Consider the following 26188-nt stretch of genomic DNA (forward strand, 5'->3'; position numbering starts at 1 on the left):
CAGCGGGGGTTCCGGATGCCGGTTCTGGCTCTTTGTTTCCGCCGCTGCTCCGGCCTCATGTCGCGGCCCAGGATCGGCACCCACAACGGCACCTTCCACTGCGACGAGGCGCTGGCCTGCTTCCTTCTGCGGCTGCTGCCCGAATATCAGGTGAGGCCAGGGGGCCTGGGGCTCGATTTACTGGGAGGATGGGAGTCAGGGTACCCCCCAGGAATTAGCAATTGGTACTTGGTGTCAGGGTTCCCCCCAGGAATTAGCAATTGGTACTTGGTGTCAGGGTTCCCCCCAGGACTTGGTGTCTCTGGGGGTTCCCCCTCCTCAGGAATTGGTACTTGGTGTCTCTGGGGTCCCCCCAGGAATTAGCAATTGGTACTTGGTGTCAGGGTCCCCCCCAGGAATTAGCAATTGGTACTTGGTGTCAGGGTATCCCCCAGGACTTGGTACTTGGTGTCTCTGGGGTTCCCCCTCCTCAGGAATTGGTACTTGGTGTATCTGGGGTCCCCCCAGGAATTAGCAATTGGTACTTGGTGTCAGGGTTCCCCCCAGGACTTGGTACTTGGTGTCTCTGGGGGTTCCCCCGCCCCAGGAATTGCTACTGGGTGTCTCTGGGGGTTTCCCCTCCCCAGAACTTGGTGCCTCTAGGGGTTCCCCCTCCCCAGGACTTAGTACTTGGTGTCTCTGGCGTTCCCCCTCCCCAGAACTTGGTGTCTCTGGGGGTCCCCCCAGGAATTAGCAATTGGTACTTGGTGTCTCTGGGGTTCCCCTCCCCAGGAATTGGTACTTGGTGTCTCTGGGGGATCCCCTTCCCCATACTTGGTGTCTCTGGGGGTCCCCTTCCCCAGGACTTGGTACTTGGCATCTCCCGGGGTTACCCCCAGGACTCGGCCTCTCCAGGGTTCTCCAGGACTTGGTACTTGGTGTCTCTGCACAGAATCGCTGTTTATTCAGGGTAAGGATCACTCACTGTGTAACTGTACAAAGTCACTGTTTATTCAGGGTAAGGATCACTCACTGTGTAACTGTACATAACCCTGCTTTCTCCCCATACCCCTTGATCCCTTTAGCCTTAAGAAATATATCCAACTCCCTTCTTGAATATATTTGTGAATTGGCCTCTACTACCTTCTGTGGTAGAGAATTCCACAGGTTCACCACTCTGGGTGAAGAAATTCCTCCTCATTTCTGTCCTAAATGGCTTACCCCTTATCCTTAGACTGTGACCCCTGGTTCTGGACTCCCCGACCATCGGGAACATCCTTCCTGCATCTAGTCTGTCCAATCCTGTTAGAATTTTATAAGTTTCTATGAGATCACCTCTCATTCTTCTAAACTCCAGCGAGTACAAGCCCAATTGACCCAATCTCTCCTCATACGTCATTCCTGCCATCCCAGGTATCAGCCTGGTGAATCTTCGCTGAACTCCTTCCATGGCAAGAATGTCCTTCCTCAGATAAGGCGACCAAAACTGCACACAAGACTCAAGATGTGGTCTCACCAAGGCCCTGTATAACTGCAGCAAGACATCCTTGTTCCTGTACTCAAACCCCCTCACTACGAAGGCCAACATACCATTTGCCTTCTTAACCGCCTGCTGCACCTGCATGCTTACCTTCAGCGACTGGTGCACAAGGACACCCAGGTCTCGTTGCATTTCCCCTTCTCCCAATCTATTGCCATTCAGATAATAATCTGCCTTCCTGTTTTTGCCACCAAAGTGGATAACCTCGCATTTATCCACATTATACTGCATCTGCCATGCTTTTGCCCAATCGCCCAACCTGTCCAAATCATCCTGGAGTTTCTCGGCATCCTCCTCACAGCACACACACCCACCCAGCTTTGTGTCGTCTGCAAATCTGGAGATATTACATCTAGTTCCCTTGTCTAGATCATTAATATATATTGTGAATAGCTGGGGCCCAAGGACCGATCCCTGCGGTACCCCACTAGTCACTGCCTGCCAATCGGAAAAAGACCCCTTTATTCCAACTCTCTGCTTTCTGTCTGCCAACCAGTTCTCTATCCAAGTCAATACCTTGCCCCCAATCCCATGTGCCTTAACTTTACACGCTAATCTCTTATGTGGGACCTTATCGAAAGCCTTCTGAAAGTCCAAATACACCACATCCACTGGTTCTCCCTTATTAATTTTACCAATTGCATCCTCAAAAAATTCCAGTAGATTAGTCAAGCACGATTTACCTTTTGTAAATCCATGTTGACTTTGTCCGATCCTGTCACTGTTTTCCAAGTGCTCTGCTATTACATCTTTTATAATGGACTCTAGCATTTTCCCCACTACCGATGTCAGGCTTACCGGTCTGAAATTCCCCGTTTTCTCTCTACCGCCTTTTTTGAATAGTGGGGTAACATTAGCTACCCTCCAATCCATGGGTACTGTTCCAGATTATATCGAATGCTGGAAGATGATCAGCAAAGCATCAACTATTTCTAGGGCCACTTCCTTAAGTACTCTAGGATGTCGATTATCAGGCCCTGGGGATTTATCGGCCTTCAATCCCATCAAGTTCCCTAGCACCATTACCCTACAAATACTGATTTCTTTCAGTTCCTCCCTTTCATCAGACCCTATGTTCCCCGGCATCTCTGGGAGATTATTTGTGTCCTCCTTTGTGAAGACAGAACCAAAATATGTATTTAATTGGTCTGCCATTTCTTTGTTCCCCATTATAAATTCCCCTGATTCTGACTGCAAAGGACCTACGAGTCACTGTTTATTCAGGGTAAGGGTTACTTGCTGTGTAACTGTACAGAGTCACTGTTTATTCAGGGTAAGGGTCACTCGCTGTGTAACTGTACAGAGTTACTGTTTATTCAGGGTAAGGGTCACTCACTAACTGTACAGAGTCACTGTTTATTCAGGGTAAGGGTCGCTCACTGTAACTGTACAGAGTCACTGTTTATTCAGGGTAAGGGTCACTCACTAACTGTACAGAGTCACTGTTTATTCAGGGTAAGGGTCACTCACTGTGTAACTGTACAGAGTCACTGTTTATTCAGGGTAAGGATCGCTCACTAACTACGGAGTCGCTGTTTATTCAGGGTAAGGGTCACTCGCTGTGTAACTGTACAGAGTCACTGTTTATTCAGGGTAAGGATCGCTCACTAACTACGGAGTCACTGTTTATTCAGGGTAAGGGTCACTCGCTGTGTAACTGTACAGAGTCACTGTTTATTCAGGGTAAGGGTCACTCACTGTAACTACAGATTCACTGTTTATTCAGGGTAAGGGTCACTCACTGTAACTGTACAGAGTCACTGTTTATTCAGAGTAAGGGTCACTCGCTGTGTAACTGTACAGAGTCACTGTTTATTCAGGGTAAGGGTCACTCACTGTAACTGTACAGAGTCACGGTTTATTCAGGGTAAGGGTCACTCACTAACTGTACAGTCACTGTTTATTCAGGGTAAGGGTCACTCACTGTGTAACTGTACAGAGTCACTATTTATTCAGGGTAAGGGTCACTCACTGTCACTGTACAGAGTCACTGTTTATTCAGGGTAAGGGTCACTCACTGTGTAACTGTACAGAGTCACTGTTTATTCAGGGTAAGGGTCACTCACAGTGTAACTGTACAGAGTCACTGTTTATTCAGAGTAAGGGTCACTCACTGTAACTGTACATAGTCACTGTTTATTCAGGGTAAGGGTCACTCACTGTGTAACTGTACAGAGTCACTGTTTATTCAGGGTAAGGGTCACTCACTGTGTAACTGTACAGAGTCACTGTTTATTCAGGGTAAGGGTCACTCACTGTGTAACTGTACAGAGTCACTGTTTATTCAGGGTAAGGGTCACTCACTGTGTAACTGTACAGAGTCACTGTTTATTCAGAGTAAGGGTCACTCACTGTAACTGTACATAGTCACTGTTTATTCAGGGTAAGGGTCACTCACTGTAACTGTACAGAGTCACTGTTTATTCAGGGTAAGGGTCACTCACTGTGTAACTGTACAGAGTCACTGTTTATTCAGGGTAAGGGTCACTCACTGTGTAACTGTACAGAGTCACTGTTTATTCAGAGTAAGGGTCACTCACTGTAACTGTACATAGTCACTGTTTATTCAGGGTAAGGGTCACTCACTGTGTAACTGTACAGAGTCACTGTTTATTCAGGGTAAGGGTCACTCACTGTGTAACTGTACAGAGTCACTGTTTATTCAGAGTAAGGGTCACTCACTGTAACTGTACAGAGTCACTGTTTATTCAGGGTAAGGGTCACTCACTGTGTAACTGTACAGAGTCACTGTTTATTCAGGGTAAGGGTCACTCACTGTGTAACTGTACAGAGTCACTGTTTATTCAGAGTAAGGGTCACTCACTGTGTAACTGTACAGAGTCACTGTTTATTCAGGGTAAGGGTCACTCACTGTGTAACTGTACAGAGTCACTGTTTATTCAGAGTAAGGGTCACTCACTGTGTAACTGTACAGAGTCACTGTTTATTCAGGGTAAGAGTCACTCACTGTGTAACTGTACAGAGTCACTGTTTATTCAGGGTAAGGGTCACTCACTAACTGCACAGAGTCACTGTTTATTCAGGGTAAGGGTCACTCACTGTAACTGTACAGAGTCACTGTTTATTCAGGGTAAGGGTCACTCACTGTAACTGTACAGAGTCACTGTTTATTCAGGGTAAGGGTCACTCACTGTAACTGTAAAGAGTCACTGTTTATTCAGGGTAAGGGTCACTCACTGTAACTGTACAGAGTCACGGTTTATTCAGGGTAAGGGTCACTCACTAACTGTACAGAGTCACTTTATTCAGGGTAAGGGTCACTCACTGTAACTGTACAGAGTCACTGTTTATTCAGGGTAAGGGTCACTCACTGTGTAACTGTACAGAGTCACTGTTTATTTAGGGTAAGGGTCACTCACTGTAACTGTACAGAGTCACTGTTTATTCAGAGTAAGGGTCACTCGCTGTGTAACTGTACAGAGTCACTGTTTATTCAGGGTAAGGGTCACTCACTGTAACTGTACAGAGTCACGGTTTATTCAGGGTAAGGGTCACTCACTAACTGTACAGTCACTGTTTATTCAGGGTAAGGGTCACTCACTGTGTAACTGTACAGAGTCACTATTTATTCAGGGTAAGGGTCACTCACTGTCACTGTACAGAGTCACTGTTTATTCAGGGTAAGGGTCACTCACTGTGTAACTGTACAGAGTCACTGTTTATTCAGGGTAAGGGTCACTCACTGTAACTGTACAGAGTCACTGTTTATTCAGAGTAAGGGTCACTCACTGTAACTGTACAGAGTCACTGTTTATTCAGGGTAAGGGTCACTCACTGTGTAACTGTACAGAGTCACTGTTTATTCAGGGTAAGGGTCACTCACTGTGTAACTGCACAGAGCCACTGTTTATTCAGGGTAAGGGTCACTCACTGTGTAACTGTACAGAGTCACTGTTTATTCAGGGTAAGGGTCACTCACTGTAACTGTACAGAGTCAGTGTTTATTCAGGGTAAGGGTCACTCACTGTGTAACTGTACAGAGTCACTGTTTATTCAGGGTAAGGGTCACTCACTGTGTAACTGTACAGAGTCACTGTTTATTCAGGGTAAGGGTCACTCACTGTGTAACTGTACAGAGTCACTGTTTATTCAGAGTAAGGGTCACTCACTGTAACTGTACATAGTCACTGTTTATTCAGGGTAAGGGTCACTCACTGTGTAACTGTACAGAGTCACTGTTTATTCAGGGTAAGGGTCACTCACTGTGTAACTGTACAGAGTCACTGTTTATTCAGAGTAAGGGTCACTCACTGTAACTGTACAGAGTCACGGTTTATTCAGGGAAGGGTCACTCACTAACTGTACAGAGTCACTTTATTCAGGGTAAGGGTCACTCACTGTAACTGTACAGAGTCACTGTTTATTCAGGGTAAGGGTCACTCACTGTGTAACTGTACAGAGTCACTGTTTATTTAGGGTAAGGGTCACTCACTGTAACTGTACAGAGTCACTGTTTATTCAGGGTAAGGGTCACTCACTGTGTAACTGTACAGAGTCACTGTTTATTCAGGGTAAGGGTCACTCGCTGTGTAACTGTACAGAGTCACTGTTTATTCAGGGTAAGGGTCACTCACTAACTGTACAGAGTCACTGTTTATTCAGGGTAAGGGTCACTCACTGTAACTGTACAGAGTCACTATTTATTCAGAGTAAGGGTCACTCGCTGTGTAACTGTACGGAGTCACTGTTTATTCAGAGTAAGGGTCACTCGCTGTGTAACTGTACGGAGTCACTGTTTATTCAGGGTAAGGGTCACTCACTAACTGTTTATTCAGGGTAAGGGTCACTCACTAACTGTTTATTCAGGGTAAGGGTCACTCACTAACTGTACAGAGTCACTTTATTCAGGGTAAGGGTCACTCACTGTAACTGTACAGAGTCGCTGTTTATTCAGGGTAAGGGTCACTCACTGTAACTGTACAGAGTCGCTGTTTATTCAGGGTATGGGTCACTCACTAACTGTAGAGTCACTGTTTATTCAGGGTAAGGGTCACTCACTGTGTAACTGTACAGAGTCATTGTTTATTCAGGGTAAGGGTCACTCACTGTGTAACTGTACAGAGTCACTGTTTATTCAGGGTAAGGGTCACTCACTAACTGTACAGAGTCACAGTTTATTCAGGGTAAGGGTCACTCACTGTGTAACTGTACAGAGTCACTGTTTTTTCAGGGTAAGGGTCACTCACTGTGTAACTGTACAGAGTCACTGTTTATTCAGGGTAAGGGTCACTCACTAACTGTACAGAGTCACTGTTTATTCAGGGTAAGGGTCACTCACTGTGTAACTGTACAGAGTCACTGTTTATTCAGGGTAAGGGTCACTCACTGTAACTGTACAGAGTCACTGTTTATTCAGGGTAAGGGTCACTCACTGTGTAACTGTACAGAGTCACTGTTTATTCAGGGTAAGGGTCACTCACTGTGTAACTGTACAGAGTCACTGTTTATTCAGGGTAAGGGTCACTCACTGTAACTGTACAGAGTCACTGTTTATTCAGGGTAAGGGTCACTCACTGTAACTGTACAGAGTCACTGTTTATTCAGGGTAAGGGTCACTCACTGTAACTGTAGAGTCACTGTTTATTCAGGGTAAGGGTCACTCACTGTGTAACTGTACAGAGTCACTGTTTATTCAGGGTAAGGGTCACTCACTGTAACTGTACAGAGTCACTGTTTATTCAGAGTAAGGGTCACTCACTGTGTAACTGTACAGAGTCACTGTTTATTCAGGGTAAGGGTCACTCACTGTAACTGTACAGAGTCACTATTTATTCAGGGTAAGGGTCACTCACTGTGTAACTGTACAGAGTCACTGTTTATTCAGGGTAAGGGTCACTCACTGTGTAACTGTACAAAGTCACTGTTTATTCAGGGTAAGGGTCACTCACTAACTGTACAGAGTCACAGTTTATTCAGGGTAAGGGTCACTCACTGTGTAACTGTACAGAGTCACTGTTTATTCAGGGTAAGGGTCACTCACTGTGTAACTGTACAGGGTCACTGTTTATTCAGGGTAAGGGTCACTCACTGTAACTGTACAGAGTCACTGTTTATTCAGGGTAAGGGTCACTCACTGTGTAACTGTACAGAGTCACTGTTTATTCAGGGTAAGGGTCACTCACTGTGTAACTGTACAGAGTCACTGTTTATTCAGGGTAAGGGTCACTCACTAACTGTACAGAGTCACTGTTTATTCAGGGTAAGGGTCACTCACTGTGTAACTGTACAGAGTCGCTGTTTATTCAGGGTAAGGGTCACTCACTGTGTAACTGTACAGAGTCACTGTTTATTCAGGGTAAGGATCGCTCACTAACTACGGAGTCGCTGTTTATTCAGGGTAAGGGTCACTCGCTGTGTAACTGTACAGAGTCACTGTTTATTCAGGGTAAGGATCGCTCACTAACTACGGAGTCACTGTTTATTCAGGGTAAGGGTCACTCGCTGTGTAACTGTACAGAGTCACTGTTTATTCAGGGTAAGGGTCACTCACTGTAACTACAGATTCACTGTTTATTCAGGGTAAGGGTCACTCGCTGTGTAACTGTACAGAGTCACTGTTTATTCAGGGTAAGGGTCACTCACTGTAACTACAGATTCACTGTTTATTCAGGGTAAGGGTCACTCACTGTAACTGTACAGAGTCACTGTTTATTCAGGGTAAGGGTCACTCACTAACTGTACAGTCACTGTTTATTCAGGGTAAGGGTCACTCACTGTGTAACTGTACAGAGTCACTATTTATTCAGGGTAAGGGTCACTCACTGTCACTGTACAGAGTCACTGTTTATTCAGGGTAAGGGTCACTCACTGTGTAACTGTACAGAGTCACTGTTTATTCAGGGTAAGGGTCACTCACTGTGTAACTGTACAGAGTCACTGTTTATTCAGAGTAAGGGTCACTCACTGTAACTGTACATAGTCACTGTTTATTCAGGGTAAGGGTCACTCACTGTGTAACTGTACAGAGTCACTGTTTATTCAGGGTAAGGGTCACTCACTGTGTAACTGTACAGAGTCACTGTTTATTCAGGGTAAGGGTCACTCACTGTGTAACTGTACAGAGTCACTGTTTATTCAGGGTAAGGGTCACTCACTGTGTAACTGTACAGAGTCACTGTTTATTCAGAGTAAGGGTCACTCACTGTAACTGTACATAGTCACTGTTTATTCAGGGTAAGGGTCACTCACTGTAACTGTACAGAGTCACTGTTTATTCAGGGTAAGGGTCACTCACTGTGTAACTGTACAGAGTCACTGTTTATTCAGGGTAAGGGTCACTCACTGTGTAACTGTACAGAGTCACTGTTTATTCAGAGTAAGGGTCACTCACTGTAACTGTACATAGTCACTGTTTATTCAGGGTAAGGGTCACTCACTGTGTAACTGTACAGAGTCACTGTTTATTCAGGGTAAGGGTCACTCACTGTGTAACTGTACAGAGTCACTGTTTATTCAGAGTAAGGGTCACTCACTGTAACTGTACAGAGTCACTGTTTATTCAGGGTAAGGGTCACTCACTGTGTAACTGTACAGAGTCACTGTTTATTCAGGGTAAGGGTCACTCACTGTGTAACTGTACAGAGTCACTGTTTATTCAGAGTAAGGGTCACTCACTGTGTAACTGTACAGAGTCACTGTTTATTCAGGGTAAGGGTCACTCACTGTGTCACTGTACAGAGTCACTGTTTATTCAGAGTAAGGGTCACTCACTGTGTAACTGTACAGAGTCACTGTTTATTCAGGGTAAGAGTCACTCACTGTGTAACTGTACAGAGTCACTGTTTATTCAGGGTAAGGGTCACTCACTAACTGCACAGAGTCACTGTTTATTCAGGGTAAGGGTCACTCACTGTAACTGTACAGAGTCACTGTTTATTCAGGGTAAGGGTCACTCACTGTAACTGTACAGAGTCACTGTTTATTCAGGGTAAGGGTCACTCACTGTAACTGTAAAGAGTCACTGTTTATTCAGGGTAAGGGTCACTCACTGTAACTGTACAGAGTCACGGTTTATTCAGGGTAAGGGTCACTCACTAACTGTACAGAGTCACTTTATTCAGGGTAAGGGTCACTCACTGTAACTGTACAGAGTCACTGTTTATTCAGGGTAAGGGTCACTCACTGTGTAACTGTACAGAGTCACTGTTTATTTAGGGTAAGGGTCACTCACTGTAACTGTACAGAGTCACTGTTTATTCAGAGTAAGGGTCACTCGCTGTGTAACTGTACAGAGTCACTGTTTATTCAGGGTAAGGGTCACTCACTGTAACTGTACAGAGTCACTGTTTATTTAGGGTAAGGGTCACTCACTGTAACTGTACAGAGTCACTGTTTATTCAGAGTAAGGGTCACTCGCTGTGTAACTGTACAGAGTCACGGTTTATTCAGGGTAAGGGTCACTCACTAACTGTACAGTCACTGTTTATTCAGGGTAAGGGTCACTCACTGTGTAACTGTACAGAGTCACTATTTATTCAGGGTAAGGGTCACTCACTGTCACTGTACAGAGTCACTGTTTATTCAGGGTAAGGGTCACTCACTGTGTAACTGTACAGAGTCACTGTTTATTCAGGGTAAGGGTCACTCACTGTAACTGTACAGAGTCACTGTTTATTCAGAGTAAGGGTCACTCACTGTGTAACTGTACAGAGTCACTGTTTATTCAGGGTAAGGGTCACTCACTGTGTAACTGTACAGAGTCACTGTTTATTCAGAGTAAGGGTCACTCACTGTAACTGTACATAGTCACTGTTTATTCAGGGTAAGGGTCACTCACTGTGTAACTGTACAGAGTCACTGTTTATTCAGGGTAAGGGTCACTCACTGTGTAACTGTACAGAGTCACTGCTTATTCAGAGTAAGGGTCACTCACTGTAACTGTACAGAGTCACGGTTTATTCAGGGTAAGGGTCACTCACTAACTGTACAGAGTCACTTTATTCAGGGTAAGGGTCACTCACTGTAACTGTACAGAGTCACTGTTTATTCAGGGTAAGGGTCACTCACTGTGTAACTGTACAGAGTCACTGTTTATTTAGGGTAAGGGTCACTCACTGTAACTGTACAGAGTCACTGTTTATTCAGGGTAAGGGTCACTCACTGTGTAACTGTACAGAGTCACTGTTTATTCAGGGTAAGGGTCACTCGCTGTGTAACTGTACAGAGTCACTGTTTATTCAGGTTAAGGGTCACTCACTAACTGTACAGAGTCACTGTTTATTCAGGGTAAGGGTCACTCACTGTAACTGTACAGAGTCACTATTTATTCAGAGTAAGGGTCACTCGCTGTGTAACTGTACGGAGTCACTGTTTATTCAGAGTAAGGGTCACTCGCTGTGTAACTGTACGGAGTCACTGTTTATTCAGGGTAAGGGTCACTCACTAACTGTTTATTCAGGGTAAGGGTCACTCACTAACTGTTTATTCAGGGTAAGGGTCACTCACTAACTGTACAGAGTCACTTTATTCAGGGTAAGGGTCACTCACTGTGTAACTGTACAGAGTCACTGTTTATTCAGGGTAAGGGTCACTCGCTGTGTAACTGTACAGAGTCACTGTTTATTCAGGGTAAGGGTCACTCACTAACTGTACAGAGTCACAGTTTATTCAGGGTAAGGGTCACTCACTGTGTAACTGTACAGAGTCACTGTTTATTCAGGGTAAGGGTCACTCACTGTGTAACTGTACAGGGTCACTGTTTATTCAGGGTAAGGGTCACTCACTGTGTAACTGTACAGAGTCACTGTTTATTCAGGGTAAGGGTCACTCACTGTAACTGTACAGAGTCACTGTTTATTCAGGGTAAGGGTCACTCACTGTGTAACTGTACAGAGTCACTGTTTATTCAGGGTAAGGGTCACTCACTGTGTAACTGTACAGAGTCACTGTTTATTCAGGGTAAGGGTCACTCACTAACTGTACAGAGTCACTGTTTATTCAGGGTAAGGGTCACTCACTGTGTAACTGTACAGAGTCGCTGTTTATTCAGGGTAAGGGTCACTCACTGTGTAACTGTACAGAGTCACTGTTTATTCAGGGTAAGGGTCACTCACTGTGTAACTGTACAGAGTCACTGTTTATTCAGGGTAAGGGTCACTCACTGTGTAACTGTACAGAGTCGCTGTTTATTCAGGGTAAGGGTCACTCACTGTGTAACTGTACAGAGTCACTGTTTATTCAGGGTAAGGGTCACTCACTGTGTAACTGTACAGAGTCACGGTTTATTCAGGGTAAGGGTCACTCACTAACTGTACAGAGTCACTGTTTATTCAGGGTAAGGGTCACTCACTGTAACTGTACAGAGTCACGGTTTATTCAGGGTAAGGGTCACTCACTGTAACTGTACAGAGTCACTGTTTATTCAGGGTAAGGGTCACTCACTGTAACTGTACAGAGTCACTTTATTCAGGGTAAGGGTCACTCACTAACTGTACAGAGTCAATGTTTATTCAGGGTAAGGGTCACTCACTGTGTAACTGTACAGAGTCACTGTTTATTCAGGGTAAGGGTCACTCACTGTAACTGTACAGAGTCACTGTTTATTCAGGGTAAGGGTCACTCACTGTAACTGTACAGAGTCACTGTTTATTCAGGGTAAGGGTCACTCACTGTGTAACTGTAGAGAGTCACGGTTTATTCAGGGTAAGGGTCACTCACTGTAACTGTACAGAGTCACTGTTTATTCAGGGTAAGGGTCACTCACTGTAACTGTACAGAGTCACTGTTTATTCAGGGTAAGGGTCACTCACTGTAACTGTACAGAGTCACTGTTTATTCAGGGTAAGAGTCACTCACTGTAACTGTACAGTCACTGTTTATTCAGGGTAAGGGTCACTCACTGTAACTGTACAGAGTCACTGTTTATTCAGGGTAAGAGTCACTCACTAACTGTACAGAGTCACTGTTTATTCAGAGTAAGGGTCACTCACTAACTGTAGAGAGTCACTGTTTATTCAGGGTAAGGGTCACTCACTGTAACTGTACAGAGTCACTGTTTATTCAGGGTAAGGGTCACTCACTAACTGCACAGAGTCACTGTTTATTCAGGGTAAGGGTCACTCACTAACTGTACAGAGTCACTGTTTATTCAGGGTAAGGGTCACTCACTGTGTAACTGTACAGAGTCACTGTTTATTCAGGGTAAGGGTCACTCACTAACTGTAGAGAGTCACTGTTTATTCAGGGTAAGGGTCACTCACTGTGTAACTGTACAGAGTCGCTGTTTATTCAGGGTAAGGGTCACTCACTGTGTAACTGTACAGAGTCACTGTTTATTCAGGGTAAGGGTCACTCACGGTAAGGGTCACTCACTGTAACTGTACGGAGTCGCTGTTTATTCAGGGTAAGGGTCACTCACTGTGGAACTGTACAGAGTCACTGTTTATTCAGGGTAAGGGTCACTCACTGTAACTGTACAGAGTCACTGTTTATTCAGGGTAAGGGTCACTCACTGTGTAACTGTACAGAGTCACTGTTTATTCAGGGTAAGGGTCACTCACTGTAACTGTACAAAGTCACTGTTTATTCAGGGTAAGGGTCACTCACTGTAACTGTACAGAGTCACTTTATTCAGGGTAAGGGTCACTCACTGTAACTGTACAGAGTCACTGTTTATTCAGGGTAAGGGTCACTCACTGTGTAACTGTACAGAGTCGCTGTTTATTCAGGGTAAGGGTCACTCACTGTGTAACTGTACAGTCACTGTTTATTCAGGGTAAGGGTCACTCACTGTAACTGTACAGAGTCACTTTATTCAGGGTAAGGGTCACTCACTAACTGTACAGAGTCAATGTTTATTCAGGGTAAGGGTCACTCACTGTGTAACTGTACAGAGTCACTGTTTATTCAGGGTAAGGGTCACTCACTGTAACTGTACAGAGTCACTGTTTATTCAGGGTAAGGGTCACTCACTGTAACTGTACAGAGTCACTGTTTATTCAGGGTAAGGGTCACTCACTGTGTAACTGTAGAGAGTCACGGTTTATTCAGGGTAAGGGTCACTCACTGTAACTGTACAGAGTCACTGTTTATTCAGGGTAAGGGTCACTCACTGTAACTGTACAGAGTCACTGTTTATTCAGGGTAAGGATCACTCACTGTAACTGTACAGTCACTGTTTATTCAGGGTAAGGGTCACTCACTGTAACTGTACAGAGTCACTGTTTATTCAGGGTAAGAGTCACTCACTAACTGTACAGAGTCACTGTTTATTCAGAGTAAGGGTCACTCACTAACTGTAGAGAGTCACTGTTTATTCAGGGTAAGGGTCACTCACTGTGTAACTGTACAGAGTCACTGTTTATTCAGGGTAAGGGTCACTCACTAACTGTAGAGAGTCACTGTTTATTCAGGGTAAGGGTCACTCACTGTAACTGTACAGAGTCGCTGTTTATTCAGGGTAAGGGTCACTCACTGTGTAACTGTACAGAGTCACTGTTTATTCAGGGTAAGGGTCACTCACGGTAAGGGTCACTCACTGTAACTGTACGGAGTCGCTGTTTATTCAGGGTAAGGGTCACTCACTGTGGAACTGTACAGAGTCACTGTTTATTCAGGGTAAGGGTCACTCACTGTAACTGTACAGAGTCACTGTTTATTCAGGGTAAGGGTCACTCACTGTGTAACTGTACAGAGTCACTGTTTATTCAGGGTAAGGGTCACTCACTGTAACTGTACAAAGTCACTGTTTATTCAGGGTAAGGGTCACTCACTGTAACTGTACAGAGTCACTTTATTCAGGGTAAGGGTCACTCACTGTAACTGTACAGAGTCACTGTTTATTCAGGGTAAGGGTCACTCACTGTGTAACTGTACAGAGTCGCTGTTTATTCAGGGTAAGGGTCACTCACTGTGTAACTGTACAGTCACTGTTTATTCAGGGTAAGGGTCACTCACTGTAACTGTACAGAGTCACTTTATTCAGGGTAAGGGTCACTCACTAACTGTACAGAGTCAATGTTTATTCAGGGTAAGGGTCACTCACTGTGTAACTGTACAGAGTCACTGTTTATTCAGGGTAAGGGTCACTCACTGTAACTGTACAGAGTCACTGTTTATTCAGGGTAAGGGTCACTCACTGTAACTGTACAGAGTCACTGTTTATTCAGGGTAAGGGTCACTCACTGTGTAACTGTAGAGAGTCACGGTTTATTGAGGGTAAGGGTCACTCACTGTAACTGTACAGAGTCACTGTTTATTCAGGGTAAGGGTCACTCACTGTAACTGTACAGAGTCACTGTTTATTCAGGGTAAGGATCACTCACTGTAACTGTACAGTCACTGTTTATTCAGGGTAAGGGTCACTCACTGTAACTGTACAGAGTCACTGTTTATTCAGGGTAAGAGTCACTCACTAACTGTACAGAGTCACTGTTTATTCAGAGTAAGGGTCACTCACTGTGTAACTGTACAGAGTCACTGTTTATTCAGGGTAAGGGTCACTCACTGTGTAACTGTACAGAGTCACTGTTTATTCAGGGTAAGGGTCACTCACTAACTGTAGAGAGTCACTGTTTATTCAGGGTAAGGGTCACTCACTGTAACTGTACAGAGTCACTGTTTATTCAGGGTAAGGGTCACTCACTGTGTAACTGTACAGAGTCACTGTTTATTCAGGGTAAGGGTCACTCACTAACTGTAGAGAGTCACTGTTTATTCAGGGTAAGGGTCACTCACTGTGTAACTGTACAGAGTCGCTGTTTATTCAGGGTAAGGGTCACTCACTGTGTAACTGTACAGAGTCACTGTTTATTCAGGGTAAGGGTCACTCACGGTAAGGGTCACTCACTGTAACTGTACGGAGTCGCTGTTTATTCAGGGTAAGGGTCACTCACTGTGGAACTGTACAGAGTCACTGTTTATTCAGGGTAAGGGTCACTCACTGTAACTGTACAGAGTCACTGTTTATTCAGGGTAAGGGTCACTCACTGTGTAACTGTACAGAGTCACTGTTTATTCAGGGTAAGGGTCACTCACTGTAACTGTACAACGTCACTGTTTATTCAGGGTAAGGGTCACTCACTGTAACTGTACAGAGTCACTTTATTCAGGGTAAGGGTCACTCACTGTAACTGTACAGAGTCACTGTTTATTCAGGGTAAGGGTCACTCACTGTGTAACTGTACAGAGTCGCTGTTTATTCAGGGTAAGGGTCACTCACTGTGTAACTGTACAGTCACTGTTTATTCAGGGTAAGGGTCACTCACTGTAACTGTACAGAGTCACTTTATTCAGGGTAAGGGTCACTCACTAACTGTACAGAGTCAATGTTTATTCAGGGTAAGGGTCACTCACTGTGTAACTGTACAGAGTCACTGTTTATTCAGGGTAAGGGTCACTCACTGTAACTGTACAGAGTCACTGTTTATTCAGGGTAAGGGTCACTCACTGTAACTGTACAGAGTCACTTTATTCAGGGTAAGGGTCACTCACTGTGTAACTGTAGAGAGTCACGGTTTATTCAGGGTAAGGGTCACTCACTGTAACTGTACAGAGTCACTGTTTATTCAGGGTAAGGATCACTCACTGTAACTGTACAGTCACTGTTTATTCAGGGTAAGGGTCACTCACTGTAACTGTACAGAGTCACTGTTTATTCAGGGTAAGAGTCACTCACTAACTGTACAGAGTCACTGTTTATTCAGAGTAAGGGTCACTCACTAACTGTAGAGAGTCACTGTTTATTCAGGGTAAGGGTCACTCACTGTAACTGTACAGAGTCACTGTTTATTCAGGGTAAGGGTCACTCACTGTGTAACTGTACAGAGTCACTGTTTATTCAGGGTAAGGGTCACTCACTAACTGTAGAGAGTCACTGTTTATTCAGGGTAAGGGTCACTCACTGTGTAACTGTACAGAGTCGCTGTTTATTCAGGGTAAGGGTCACTCACTGTGTAACTGTACAGAGTCACTGTTTATTCAGGGTAAGGGTCACTCACGGTAAGGGTCACTCACTGTAACTGTACGGAGTCGCTGTTTATTCAGGGTAAGGGTCACTCACTGTGGAACTGTACAGAGTCACTGTTTATTCAGGGTAAGGGTCACTCACTGTAACTGTACAGAGTCACTGTTTATTCAGGGTAAGGGTCACTCACTGTGTAACTGTACAGAGTCACTGTTTATTCAGGGTAAGGGTCACTCACTGTAACTGTACAAAGTCACTGTTTATTCAGGGTAAGGGTCACTCACTGTAACTGTACAGAGTCACTTTATTCAGGGTAAGGGTCACTCACTGTAACTGTACAGAGTCACTGTTTATTCAGGGTAAGGGTCACTCACTGTGTAACTGTACAGAGTCGCTGTTTATTCAGGGTAAGGGTCACTCACTGTGTAACTGTACAGTCACTGTTTATTCAGGGTAAGGGTCACTCACTGTGTAACTGTACAGAGTCGCTGTTTATTCAGGGTAAGGGTGACTCTGTGTCTCGTTCCCAGAATGCGGAGATAATTCGAACGCGGGACCCTGAACTGCTGGCGAAGTGTGAGCTGGTGGTGGACGTGGGAGGGGTGTATGACCCTGAGAGGCACCGATATGACCACCATCAGAGGTAAGCATAGCCTGCCCATCGCAGATAGCGAGATATAAAGCTGCTGCACAACACCAGTGTACACGGAGGGAGCAGGTAGACTCTCAGCATCTACCCGGTCAATCCCCTTCAGAATATTGTATGTTTCAATGAGATCACCTCTCATTCTTCTGAACTCCAGAGAGCTTAGGTCCAATCTATTGAATCTCTCGTCATAGGACAATCCCCTCATCCCAGGAATCAATCTAGTGAACCTTCGTTGCACTGCCTCTAGGGCATGTATGTCCTTCCTTAGATAAGGAGACCAGAACTGTGCACAGTACTCCAGGTGTGGTCTTACCAAGGCCCTGTACAATTGTAGCAAGACTTCCTCACTCTTATACTCCAACCCCCTTGCAATAAAGGCTAACCTAACATTTGCCTTCCTAATTGCTTGCTGTACCTGCATGTTAACTTTCTGTGATTTGTGTACAAGGACATCCAAATCCCTCTGAACATCAACATTAAAAAAAATATTCTGCTGCTCCATTCTTCCTACCGAAGTGAATAACCTCACATTTCCCCATTTTATACTCCACCTGCCACCTTACTGCCCACTCCCTGTCTATATCCCTCTGAGGCCTCTTTGTGTCCTCCTCACAGCTTACTTTCCCACCTAGCTTTGTATCATCATGCAAACTTGGATACATTACACTCGGTCCCCTCATCTAAGTCATAGTCATAACGGCACAGAAGGCCATTCGGCCCATCGAGTCCGTGCCGGCTCTCTCTGGAGCGATCCAGTCAGTCCCATTGCCCCGCTCTCTCCCCGTAGCCCTGCAAGTTTATTTCCCTCGAGTGCCTATCCAGCCTCCCCTTGAAAACATCGAGTGTCTCCGCTTCCACCACTTCCATCGGCAGCGAGTTCCAGGTCCTCACCACTCGCTGCGTAAAAAAGTTTTTCCTCACATCCCCCCCCGTATCTCTTGCCCAAAACCTTAAATCTGTGTCCCCTAGTCCTTGTACCATCAACTAGTGGGAACAGCCTTTCCCCATCTAGCCTATCCAAACCTGTCATAATCTTGTACACCTCGATCAAATCACCCCTCAACCTCCTTTGCACTAATGAAAACAAATCCAGCTTCTCCAACCTGTCCGTGTAGCTAAGATCCCCCATCCCCGGAACCATTCTGGTAAATCTCCTCTGCACCCTCTCAAGGGCCTTCACATCCTTCCTAAAGTGTGGTGACCAGAACTGGATGCAGTACTCCAGTTGTGGCCTAATCAGCGCTTTATAAAGGTTCAGCATAACTTCTCTACTTTTGTACTCAATACCTCTATTTATGAAGCCCAAGATCCCATATGCTTTGCTAACCACTCTCTCAATATGTCCGGCCACCTTCAGGGACCTATGCACATTAACTCCCAGGTCCCTCTGTCCCTGCACACTCTTTAAAAACGGTGTCATTAAGTGTATATTGCCTCTCCCTGTTCCTTCTGCCAAAATGCATCACCTCACACTTCTCTGTATTAAACTCCATCTGCCACTTGTCTGCCCATTCTGCTAGCCTTTCTATGTCCTGTTGCAGTCATTAATATAGATTGTAAATCTCAATAACCGCTGCCAACGAATGGGAAGTCGCACAGAAGCGTTTTGCGGTGATTTAATAATAATGTATATAATAATATCACGGGTTGGTTTAAGTGTTCATGTATAGTCGTTTCCCGGGGGGGGGGGGGTCGCGGAGATTTATTTGTTTGGTAGAAATGCATTAAACTCATCATTAACCTTCACACTTACCAACAACAACCTGTACTTATGTAGCGCCCTTAACGTCATGAAACGTTGCGAGGCGCTGCACTGGAATATTTTAAGAGAAAAAATTTGACACGAGCCACATAAGGAGAAATTAGGGCAGGTGACCAAAAGCTTGGTCAAAGAGGGAGTTTTAAGGAGCGTCTTAAAGGAGAGAGAGGCGGAGAGGTTTACATAAGAACATAAGAAATAGGAGCAGGAGTAGGCCAATCGGCCCCTCGAGCCTGCTCCGCCATTCAATAAGATCATGGCTGATCTGATCCTAACCGCCAATCTACTATCACAGAACCATCTCCTGAATCTAACAGAATTAGACACACGAAATAGGAGCAGGATCAGGCTACACGGCCCCTGGGCCCGCTCCGCCACCCACAGGGCCATGTCCGATCCGAACCTAGACTCATGTCCAAATTCCTGCCCGCTCCCCGTAACCCTTAATTCCCTTTACTTCTAGGAAACTGTCTATTTCTGTTTTAAATGTATGTAATGATGTAGCTTCTACAGCTTTTTGGGGCAGCATATTCCATGGACCTACCACCCTCTAAGTGAAGTAGTTCCTCCTCATCTTAGTTTTGAAAGAGCAGCCCCTTATTCTACGACTATGCCCCCTAATTCTAGTTTCACCCATCATCGGGAACATCCTCCCCGCATCCACCCGATCCAACCCCTTCACAATCTTATGTGTTTCAATAAGATCGCCTCTCATTCTTCTGAACTCCAATGAGTAGAGTCCCAATCTACTCAACCTCTCCTCATATGTCCATCCCCTCATCCCCGGGATTAACCGAGTGAACCTTCTTTGTACTGACTCGAGAGCAAGTATGTCTTTTCTTAAGTATGGACACCAAAACTGTACGCAGTATTCCAGGTGCGGTCTCACCAATACCTTGTACAACTGAAGCAATACCTCCCTATTTTTATATTCTATCCCCCTAGCAATGAAAGCCAACATTCCATTGGCCTTCTTAATCACTTGCTGCACCTGCATACTAACCTTTTGAGTTTCGTGCACCAGGACCCCCAGATCCCTTTGTACTTCAGTACTTTCCAGTTTCTTGCCATTAAGATAATAACTTGCTCTACGATTTTTCCTGCCAAAGTGCATAACCTCACACTTTCCAGTATTGTATTCCATCTGCCAAATCCCTGCCCACTTACTTAGCCTGTCTATGTCCCCTTGCAGGTTTTTTATGTCCTCCTCACTCACTACTTTCCCTCCCATCTTAGTATCATCTGCAAACTTTGATATGTTACACTCGGTCCCCTCCTCCAAATCGTTAATGTAGATTGTAAAGAGTTGGGGACCCAGCACTGACCCCTGCGGAACACCACTGGTTACTGATTGCCAGCCCAAGAATGAACCATTTATCCCAACTCTCTGCCTTCTGTTGCAGGGAATTCCAGAGCTTAGGGCCCAGGCGGCTGAAGACACAGCCACCAATGGTTGAGCGATTATAACAGAATTAGAGGAGCGCGGATATGTGGGGCTGAAGGAGATTACAGAGATAGGGAGGGGCGAGGAGGGCCATGGAAGGATTTGAAAACAAGGATGAGAATTTTGAAATCGAGGCGCTGCTTAACCAGGAGCCAGTGTAGGTCAGCGAGCGCAGGGGGCGATGGGCGAACGGGACACGGTGCGAGTTAGGACACGGGCAGCCGAGTTTTGGACGACCTCAAGTTTATGTAGAGTAAAACGTGGGATTCCAGCCAGGAGTGCGCTGGAATAATCAAGTCTAGAGGTAACAAAGACATGGGTGAGGGTTTCAGCAGCGGATGAGCTGAGGCAAGGGCGGAGATGGGCAATGTTACGGAGGTGGATATAGGCGGTCTTTGTTATGAGGAGGAGGATACCGAGAAACTCCAGTATGATTTGGACAGGTTGGGTGATTGGGCAGATGTATGGCAGATGCAGTATAATGTGGATAAATGCGAGATTATCCACTTTGGTGGCAAAAACAGGAAGGCAGATTATTATCTGAACGGCAATAGATTGGGAGAAGGGGAAGTGCAACGAGACCTGGGTGTTCTTGTGCACCAGTCGCTGAAGGTAAGCATGCAGGTGCAGCAGGCGGTTAAGAAGGCAAATGGTATGTTGGCCTTCGTAGCGAGAGGATTCGAGTACAGGAACAAGGATGTCTTGCTGCAGTTGTACAGGGCCTTGGTGAGACCGCACCTTGAGTATTGTGTGCAGTTTTGGTCGCTTTATCTGAGGAAGGATGTTCTTGCCATGGAGGGAGTGCAGCGAAGATTCACCAGACTGATACCTGGGATGGCAGGAATGACGTATGAGGAGAGATTGGGTCAATTGGGCTTATACTCGCTGGAGTTTAGAAGAATGAGAGGGGATCTCATTGAAACTTATAAAATACTAACAGGACTAGACAGACTAGATGCAGGAAGGATGTTCCCGATGGCGGGGGAGTCCAGAACCAGGGGTCACAGTCTAAGGATAAGGGGTAAGCCATTTAGGACTGAGATGAGGAGGAATTTCTTCACCCAGAGAGTGGTGAACCTGTGGAATTCTCTACCACAGAAGTTGAGGCCAATTCATTAAATATATTCAAGGAGGAGTTAGATATATTTCTTAAGGCTAAAGGGATCAAGGGATATGGGGAGAAGGCAGGGACAGGGTACTGAATTTGGATGATCAGCCATGATCACATTGCAGGTTCGAGGGGCCGAATGGCCTACTCCTGCTCCTATCTTCTATGTCTATGTTTCTATGTGGTCGGAAGCTTATTTCCGGGTCAAATATGACACCAAGGTTGCGAACAGTGTGGTTCAGCCTCAGACAGACGTCCGGGAGAGGGATGGAGTCAGTGGCGAGGGAACGGAGGTTTGTGGCAGGGACCGAAAACAATGGCTTCGCTCTTCCCATTATTTATTTGGAGAAAACTTCTGCTCATCCAGAACTGTCTGTCGGACAAGCAGTCTGACAACTTGGAGACGGTGGAGGGGTCGAGAGAAGGGGTGGTGAGGTAGAGCTGGGTGTCGTCAGCGTGCATGTGGAAACTGACGCCGTGTTTTCGGATGATGTCGCCAAGGGGCAGCATGTAGATGAGAAATAGGAGGGGGGGGCCACGGCTAGATCCTTGGGGAACACCAGAGGAAACGATGCGGGAGTGGGAAGAGAAGCCGTTGTAGGTGATTCTCTGGCTACGATTAGATAGATAAGAATGTTCACATTCACTGTTCACTTCACACTTGGGATCCTTTAGCATGGATTCAGTTTCTTTCAAAGCGAGCCGCCGAACTTTCTCCAGACGGCATGGCGTCCACGCTATTTTATAAAGTTTCATCCCGATTAAAATATTAACCGAACCCATACAAAGTAAGCACTTCCGATATAACTGTGACAGCCTCTTCACGGAGCAACGAGCATGGTTTCACCTAACAGGTTTTTTTCCCCCCACTCAGAACCACCGAAAAATTGCACATGCGCAACCAATTCATTTAGTTGGCAGCAGTCACGTCTATTGTGAATAGCTGAGGCCCCAAGCACTGATCCTTGCGGCACCCCACTAGTTACAGCCTGCCAGCCCGAAAATGACCCGTTTACTCCTACTCTCTGTTTTCTGTCCATTAACCAATCCTCTATCCATGCTACTATATTACCCCCAATCCCATGAGCCGTAATCTTGTGTAACAACCTTTTATGTGGCACCTTATCGAATGCCTTCTGAAAACCCAAATACACTACATCTACTGGTTCCCCTTTATCTACCCTTGCAGTTACACTCTCAAAAAATAACAGATTTGTCAAACACAATTTCCCTTTCATAAAACTGTGTTGATCCTGCCCAGTCATATTGTGATTTTCTAAGTGCCCTGTTACCATGTCCTTACTAATGGATTCCAGCATTTTCCCTACAACTGATGTCAGGCTAACTGGCCTGTGGTTCCCTGTTTCCTCTCACTATTCTGTGTAACAGGCTCGAGGGGCTGAACGGCCTCCTCCTGATCCTGTGCAACAGGCTCGAGGGGGCTGAATGGCCTTCTCCTGTTCCTAATGTAACAGGCTCGAGGAGCTGAATGGCCTCCTCCTGTTCCTGTGTAACAGGCTCGAGGGGGGCTGAACGGCCTCCTCCTGTTCCTAATATAACAGGCTCGAGGGGGGCTGAACGGCCTCCTGTTGTGGTGATCTCTGCCTCCTCGATCCTCACCGTCTGCTTTTTCCGCAGGTCTTTCTCGGAGAGTATGTCCACGCTGAGGCCGGAGTCCCGCTGGGTGACCAAGCTGAGTAGCGCCGGGCTCGTCTACCTCCACTTCGGGAGACGGATCCTGGCCCAGGTCCTGCAGCTGGACGGGACCGACCCGCAACTGGCCGTGCTCCACGACAAGGTGGGTGAGGAGCCCGGGGAGGGCCGGGCCGAGCTGCTCGCCGGTGGAAATCCCGAGTCCCGCGCGCGGGTGATCGCTGGGCAAACTTTGGTCCGCAGGTTTAACGGAGGGTTGGGGGAGAAGTCGGTGTAAAGGGACGGAGATTTGAGAGTTGAGGAGAGTTGTGTCTGAGGGTGATGGTGATATGGTGACATTCTGGGACCAGCCCTGTTTAACTGATCTCTGTGACTCTCTTCTCCTCCCCACCCTCCCTCCTCTTTCCCCCCCCACCTCCCTCCCTCCTCTTTCCCCCCTCTTCCTCCCCCTCCCTCCTCTTCCTCCCCCTCCCTCCTCTTCCTCTTCCTTCTTCCTCCCCCTCCCTCCTCTTCCTTCTTCCTCCCCCTCCCTCCTCTTCTCCCCCTCCCTCCTCTTCTCTCCCCCCCCCTCCCTCCTCTTCTCCCCCCCTCCCTCCTCTTCTCCCCCCCTCCCTCCTCTTCTCCCCCCCTCCCTCCTCTTCTCCCCCCCTCCCTCCTCTTCTCCCCCCCTCCCTCCTCTTCTCCCCCTCCTTCCTCCCTCCTCTTCTCCCCCTCCTTCCTCCCTCCTCTTTCCCTCCCCTTCCCCTCTTCCCTCCCTCCTCCTCTTCCCTCCCTCCTCCTCTTCCCTCCCTCCTCCTCTGTGTCTCTCCCTCCGTGTCCCACAGCTTTACGAGAACTTTGTGGAGGAAATCGATGCGATCGATAACGGGATCTCTCAGTACGAGGGAGAGCCCCGATACACCATGAACACCAACCTGAGCTCCCGCATCGCACACCTCAACCCCCCCTGGAACGCAGAGGTTCAGGACACAGAGGTGAGCTGAAACAGATCATTTATCACATTGCTGTTTCCCACATTACAACAGAGACACTGCAAAAAGTGCTTTGGAACGTCCTGCTGTGGTGAAAGGCGCTGGAGAAATGCGAGTCTTTCTGCTTTTTTCTTTTCCTGCTGCTTTCTCTCCGGCCAGCGTATCTCACCCTGGTTCTTCTCCATTCCAGGCCGGATTCACCAAGGCCCTGAAACTGGTGGGCTCGGAGTTCCTGGACAGGCTGGAATTTTACCACAAGTCCTGGCTCCCGGCTCGGGCCCTGGTCGAGGATGCAATTCGGGGCCGGTTTAAGGTAAGTGCCCGGAGAGCGCACGGGGGTTACTGAGCAAGGACAGAGAGCCGGTGAGTGCATTCCTGGTTCAGTCCTGGTGGGTCCAGTGTCGGTTCTAGTCCAGTCCCGGTGGGTCCAGTGTCAGTCCTGGTCCAGTCCCAGTGATCCAGCGTCGGTCCTGGTCCAGTCCCGGTGGATCCCGTGTCAGTCCAGGTCCAGTCCCGGTGGATCCCATGTCAGTCCTGGTCCAGTCCCAGTGGGTCGGTCCAGTCCCAGTGATCCAGTGTCAGTCCTGGTCCAGTCCCGGTGATCCAGAGTCGGTCTGAGTCCCAGTTTTGCGCTCTCTCTTTCAGGAGGATGCGAGTGGGGAGATTGTGGTTCTGGTGAAGGGCGGCTGCCCGTGGAAGGAACATCTCTTCGAGCTGGAGAAGGAGCTGCAGGTCGACACACCCATCAAGTTTGTGCTGTTCACGGATCAGCAAGGTCAATGGCGGGTCCAGTGTGTGCCTCATAGACTTGGAACCTTCCACAACAGGTGGGGGTCACTGGGGATGCGGAGCACCGGTCACGAGGGGCAATTAAAGTGCCCGGGTATCTGTTATTCTATATATAAACCCCCCCCCCCCCGAACCCCTCGACTAGATTCCAGTCTGTAACTCACTCCCGGGTATCTGTTATTCTATATATAAACCCCCCGATTAGATTCCAGTCTGTAACCAACTCCCGGGTATCCGTTATTCTATATATAAACCCCTCGATTAGATTCCAGCCTGTAACTCACTCCCGGGTATCTGTTATTCTATATATAAACCCCCCAAACCCCTCGACTAGATTCCAGTCTGTAACTCACTCCCGGGTATCTGTTATTCTATATATAAACCCCCGATTAGATTCCAGTCTGTAACCAACTCCCGGGTATCCGTTATTCTATATATAAACCCCTCGACTAGATTCCAGTCTGTAACTCACTCCCGGGTATCTGTTATTCTATATATAAACCACTCGATTAGATTCCAGTCTGTAACCAACTCCCGGGTATCCGTTATTCTATATATAAACCCCCCAAACCCCTCGATTAGATTCCAGTCTGTAACTCACTCCCGGGTATCTGTTGTTCTATATATAAACCCCCGATTAGATTCCAGTCTGTAACCAACTCCCGGGTATCTGTTATTCTATATATAAACCACTCGATTAGATTCCAGTCTGTAACCAACTCCCGGGTATCTGTTATTCTATATATAAACCCCCCAAACCCCTCGATTAGATTCCAGCCTGTAACTCACTCCCGGGTATCCGTTATTCTATATATAAACCCCCCAAACCCCTCGATTAGATTCCAGCCTGTAACTCACTCCAGGGTATCTGTTATTCTATATATAAACTCCCCGAACCCCTGGATTCGATTCCAGCCTGTAACTCACTCCAGGGTATCTGTTATTCTATATATAAACCCCCCCCCCCCCCCCCGGATTAGATTCCAGCCTGTAACTCACTCCTGGGTATCTGTTAATCTATATAAACCCCCCGAACCCCTGGATTAGACCCTGGCCTGTAACTCACTCACTCAGTCTGTGTGTATTCCAGGCTCTCGCTGCTGGAGGAATGGCAGGGGGTGAGAGACGCAGAGCTCTCCGCTCTCAGCGGGATAGCGGGCTGCATCTTCGTCCACGCCAGTGGATTCATCGGAGGGAACGTGACCAAGGAGGGGGCGCTGGAGATGGCGCGAGCGACCCTTCGCCGGGCAGCCGGGGTCAACGGGATGTGAGCGTGTGAACCGAGCTGATTGGCGCCGGCCGTACCACGTGGAGTGCGAGAGCCGTGGCCGTCACTGGAACCTGTACAGAAATAAAATCTATTCATCAAACTG

At 46.7% G+C, this 26188-nt stretch overlaps 1 protein-coding gene across 1 annotated transcript; it reads left to right on the forward strand.

Moving 5' to 3' along the window:
• On the forward strand, positions 1-26188 carry LOC147097222 (MYG1 exonuclease-like). The gene is made up of 7 exons (XM_085973111.1): positions 1-150; positions 16973-17085; positions 23041-23200; positions 23880-24029; positions 24217-24339; positions 24672-24853; positions 25906-26188. Exons 1-7 carry the CDS (start codon positions 16-18, stop codon positions 26084-26086), a joined length of 1044 nt encoding a protein of 347 aa, XP_085829237.1. The 5' UTR covers positions 1-15; the 3' UTR covers positions 26087-26188.

This window comes from Somniosus microcephalus, chromosome 33 (genome assembly GCF_052327205.1).
Source record: "Somniosus microcephalus isolate GS21.2 chromosome 33, FLI_Smic_1.0, whole genome shotgun sequence".
Lineage (NCBI taxonomy): Eukaryota > Metazoa > Chordata > Chondrichthyes > Squaliformes > Somniosidae > Somniosus > Somniosus microcephalus.

Coding starts and splice junctions, on each gene's coding strand:
- LOC147097222 (XM_085973111.1), top strand. CDS start 16: ATGCCGGTTCTGGCTCTTTGTTTCCGCCGCTGCTCCGGCCTCATGTCG. Junction 151..16,972: donor GGCTGCTGCCCGAATATCAG/GTGAGGCCAGGG, acceptor TCTCGTTCCCAG/AATGCGGAGATAATTCGAAC. Junction 17,086..23,040: donor CGATATGACCACCATCAGAG/GTAAGCATAGCC, acceptor CTTTTTCCGCAG/GTCTTTCTCGGAGAGTATGT.